This window comes from Bison bison, unplaced genomic scaffold, assembly GCF_000754665.1.
Source record: "Bison bison bison isolate TAMUID 2011002044 unplaced genomic scaffold, Bison_UMD1.0 scf7180017864244, whole genome shotgun sequence".
NCBI lineage: Eukaryota > Metazoa > Chordata > Mammalia > Artiodactyla > Bovidae > Bison > Bison bison.
In genome coordinates this window covers 2,417,784-2,422,341 of record NW_011494816.1, presented here as the reverse complement: position 1 = coordinate 2,422,341, position 4,558 = coordinate 2,417,784, and the positions used below count along the sequence as shown (strand labels likewise).

General features: G+C 49.7%; 1 protein-coding gene across 1 annotated transcript in view; it reads right to left on the bottom strand.

The window, feature by feature from the left end:
* Positions 1-2,871: 2,871 nt before the first annotated feature.
* LOC104993769 (chromosome unknown open reading frame, human C1orf123) overlaps positions 2,872-4,558 on the bottom strand; it is a 7,170-nt gene continuing 5,483 nt past the window's right edge. Inside the window, exons 7-8 of the mRNA XM_010847162.1 lie at positions 4,073-4,138; positions 2,872-3,121 (exon numbers count right to left, since the gene is read on the bottom strand). Of these exons, the coding sequence (XP_010845464.1) occupies positions 3,044-3,121; positions 4,073-4,138 (144 nt within the window). The 3' untranslated portion in view covers positions 2,872-3,043. The remainder of the gene's footprint in view (positions 3,122-4,072; positions 4,139-4,558) is intronic.

Below are 4,558 nucleotides of genomic sequence, written 5' to 3'. Positions count from 1 at the left end.
TGGATGGAGTCTGAGATGTCCCAAAGTTTTGCTGACCTGCTAGTGGGCAGGGCCAAGCTGGTCCCAGGGTGATCTCCTGTGGTCCAGCTGGGTCAGGAGGCTGTGGGATTATGATCGTCTTGCCTCTGGTGTCTGCCTTCTTGTGGGTGAGGCTGGCCTAAAGGTTAGAGCAGGCTTCATGGTGGGCAGGGCTGGGTTCCAGGGGATTCTGGGACTGGTGCCTCCCACTGGTGGGTGGAACTGGGCGCTGGGCCCTGTAGTGGGTAGGGTAGTGTCCAGAGGCAGCTGTGGGCTCATGAGGTCTTTAGACAGCTGTGTGCTGACTGCCGGGGCTGCATCCCCTCCTAGTTAGTTCCTTGGCCTGTGTCCCAGTAGTAGTGCCTAGAGGCTGTTGTATGGGGCCAGATCTTGGTGATAATGAGCTAGAGGAAGGAATTCACAATTTGGGTGCCCAGCAACACCAGCATCCACATGGTAGAAGCAGCTCCCAAGAATGGCTGCCACTAATCTCTATGTTTCCAGGGATGCTACAGTTGCCCCCACTCCCATCCCCAGGAGACTCCAAGACTAGCTGGTAGGTTTGCCCAGTCTCCTTTCAAGTTAGTGCTTTTGCCTTGGGTCCCAGACAGTGTGAAACTGTGTGCCCTTTAAGAGATACGGAGAAGGAACTGGCAACCCACTCCAGTATTCCTGCCTGGAGAATCCCATGGACAGAGAAGCCCGGTGGCTACAGTCCATGGGGGCTGCAAAGAGTCAGACATGACTGAGCAACTGTCACTTCACTTTTAAGGGTTGTCTCTCTTTCCCCCAATCTTGTGGGACTCCTGAAACCAAGCCCCTCTGGCCTTCAAAGTCAAATGCTCTGCAGACACATCTCCCCAGTGCAGGAACTCCTGTGAGAAGAACCTCTGCAGTGTAATTCTCTAGCCTGTGGGAGCCTGCCCCTCCTACCTATCTTGTTATGGTTCCTTCTTTGTATCTTTAGTTGCAGATGTTTCCCAGGAGTTTCCCATCTTTTTCAGTGATGGTTGTTCTACCGATAGTTGTGATTTTGGTGTGTTTGCAAGAGGTCAGCTCAGTTCTTTCTACTCTATCTTGGCCAATCTGTCAGTCTCGAGCATTTTGAGATTCAGTTCCCAGTTACTTTTAGGGGTGGGATATACTTGGGTTGCTGTGGATGGGTGTGTTTTTGTATTGAATCGTGTTCTGCATGTTGCCCATGTACTGAAATGCATTTGACTTCTGTATACTGATCCTACATCCAGCGCCTGTTTATGTTTTTGGATTTGCTAAGTGGAAAATCATAGTCTGTGAAAAGTGAGTTGTTTCATCCTTTTTGGTCTTTTCACCATACTTTCTTTTCAGTCTTACTGTGCTGGGGGGTGGGGACAGTGATGAAGAGTGATCCAGGATATCCTCATCTCACCCCGATCTTGAATGGAATACTTCAAACATTTCATTTACTCTGAGTTTCCTATAGATATCATTTGTGAGGTGAGGGTAGTTTCTTTCTGTTCCTAGTTTGCTAAGGGTGTCTTTGCTAAGGTGGTTTGTTGTTGAATTTTACCAAATACTTTTTTGCATCTATTGACATAATCTACTTCAGCTTTCCATCTGTTACTGATTATTTGTGTTCCTCTACCTCCTAAAAGATGAGAAAATAATGTGCACCATAAAGAGACCCTTGAGATCCTTTTAGTGCTTGCCTTTGTATCATGTACTGGCTGGTACAGGGAATAACCCTGAAAGGCTATTATTTACCCAGCCTGATGCTCCTCGCTTGCCTTCAGGCCAGGCAGTAGACTGTTCCCAGTGGGTGGGGGCTGGCAGAAATGCTGGCTGAGGGAGGCCAAAGGAGCCCTGCCCTATCGGGGCAGAAAGCACAGGCCCAGGAACTGAGAACATGAGGGGTCTAGAGGACACGTGACACAGTTGCCAGACTGGGACAGGTAGGCATCTCTTCTCCACCTTTAGACATGGCCAGTTTCCCTGCCGTGTGGGGATCCCCTTCCTAGAGCCCCACAACTAGCCTTGAGTGGGCAGACCCTCTCCTAGAGGGCCGTTTAGAAAAATGAAGATAGTAATTTTTTACTTCCAAATTCTAGGCTCCAGCGGAACACTGACGAAGAATAAGTCCTCTCATAGCAGGTCTGCCAAACGGCAGTCTCCGGTATGAAGATATGAGCTTGCCCTAATGACCTAACCATGCACTGAACCACTCTATCCACCATGTAGAGGATCTTCAGGCCCAGGGAAGCAGGCCCATGAGACAAGAGGCCATGACTGTTGTCTTCACACCTCCACATGGCTGTTCAGGGGTAGAACAACACAGAAGTGTGACCACAAAGGGCACAGACCAGGACCATGAGGAGCTGCAGGAAGCGAAGAGGCTGACTCAGTACAGGGAAGAACCTTTACAGGGATTCCCCTGGTGGGAGGGGACTGCCCCATCACAGCAAGTGGGCAAAGACCCAATGGCCAGCTGGCAGGGGCTAGAGACGATTCATGCTGGGACAGTACTGACCTCCGAAGTCCCTCTGAACCCTGGAACATGCAGCGACACCAGCTAACAGAAATGCCTGGGTTTACCTGAGGGTCAGGCTGGTCAGTGTGATGCTTTGGGTCAGGATTGCTGGGTTCGGCATCATTCCACAGGCTCAGCTGCCCTCTGTACCAATGACTTCACACCTTTGGTCCCCTGGCTCAGCCTGCGCACTCCCCAAGCAGTTGAGAGCCCTTAGGAAGTCTATGCTCCTGTTTTTCTAGCTGGATCAAGCTATGATTCTGTACTGCGGGAAGGTGCCAAGAGGCCATCAGAGCCCTCCAGCATGGAGAGGGGTGGAAGGAGTGGAGGAGCCATTCACCCAGCAGTGTAGTACAAATGGGACTTTATTGGCGGGGCTCGGGAAGCTGCGGCAGAACCGAGCATGCGGGCTGTGAGGGCTTGGACAACTGCCAGGAGACAAGGGACGAGGGGACCAGCCTCTGCTTGGGGCACGTTGTCCCTTTTCAGTTCTTAGAGGCAAGTGTACAGGAAGAGGGTTCAGCACTTCACAAACTGGTGGGTGACCTCGTAGATTCCCACAGACTCCTGAGCCTTTTCGTCATAGTCAGTCCAGTCCTGTGGGGGAAAAGGGCAGTGTTAGCCTCAAGAGGCAGCCTGGGACAGCGTGGGGAGAAGAGAACTGGGACTTAAAGGCACAGCTCGGGCTCTGACTCAGACTTCAGGAACAAGTCTGACCCAGGACACAGAAAGACTGCTCAGGTCTAAATTACTGCTCCTCTAGCTTTGTGATTTTTTTTTTTAAGTCCCTAGCTTTCCTGAGTCTCGGTTCTGTCCTATTTTAAAAAAGGGAACAATAGATTTTATGTTGAACGTTCAAAGAAATGAGTGAACACATGTAAAAGTACTTGGCATGGTGACAGGCACATATGAGAGCTCACTAAATCCAGTTACTGTTATTTGGTGCTATGCAGATTGAATTTTTTGTCCTTCCTTCTTCTGAGGCCTGACCACAAGTCTTCCTCATCTGCAAGGCAGTAACCTGTCCAGTGGTCCAGCTGACTCTTGGTATTCACAGTGGTTAATGTTCTATGAAGTCCCCACAAGCACTGAATTAGTGAATATTGAACCACTGCTCCCAGGGGAAATACAGGTTAGGTTCCTGGGAGCATCTGATCACAATATTTTCTTCAACCAATCAATACATAACCTTGTTTCATGTATGTTTATGTTTAAAAACACCTTATCTAAATAATATATATGTGTCTGTGTACATGTATGTATACAGTTGATTCATTAAGACTGGACTCATGGCCAACAGCACTGTATCTCACGCCTAAACAAAGCTTATCTAAGATGTATTTTCTCCAAAAGGCACATCCCAGCCTTCCTGCATGTGATCACTAGGTAGTGCTTTAGCACCACACATTGGGTTATTGTAAAAACCAGAATCACCAACAAAAAGCACAGAAGTGTGGAGCCAGCATCTCGCTGAAGAGCCTTGTTCACCAAAAGGATAATTCCCACCAGGTGCTTTATAGCTCCCCACAAGGCCGCCAAGTCCCGTACCTTCTCCTGTAGATTAATGTCACTGAAGACTGTCCCCGATTCCACACCCTCAGCAGCAAACCCGGCCTGCAGGTGACAGGAAGGCAGTAGTGTGGCAGGTGGGCCTGGCTGGGGAACTCGCCCATCTCACAACCCTCTGGCACAGGACACACAGTGTGGGATACTGTTTTGGAATAACTACTGAGATCCCAGGGCCTGGCAGCTGCCCTGGGACTAAAAGTTGCCGGGAGCCGGCATATTGCATACTGAGTGCATATTGCATATTGTGTGCAGCACTTTCCACAGCATCATCTTTCAGGATCTGGAATAGCTCAACTGGAATTCTATCACTGCCGGGAGCCAGCGTGAGGAGCTCCACCCATGACAAAGGTCATGAGGAAGGAGGCTCGGCATACGCAAAGGCGGGATTGAGCCTCAGGAGTCCCCCTGGAAATTCTCGAGCATCTCTGCCTACTTTCTGCTTTGTGCTTTCACCTACACCTCTGA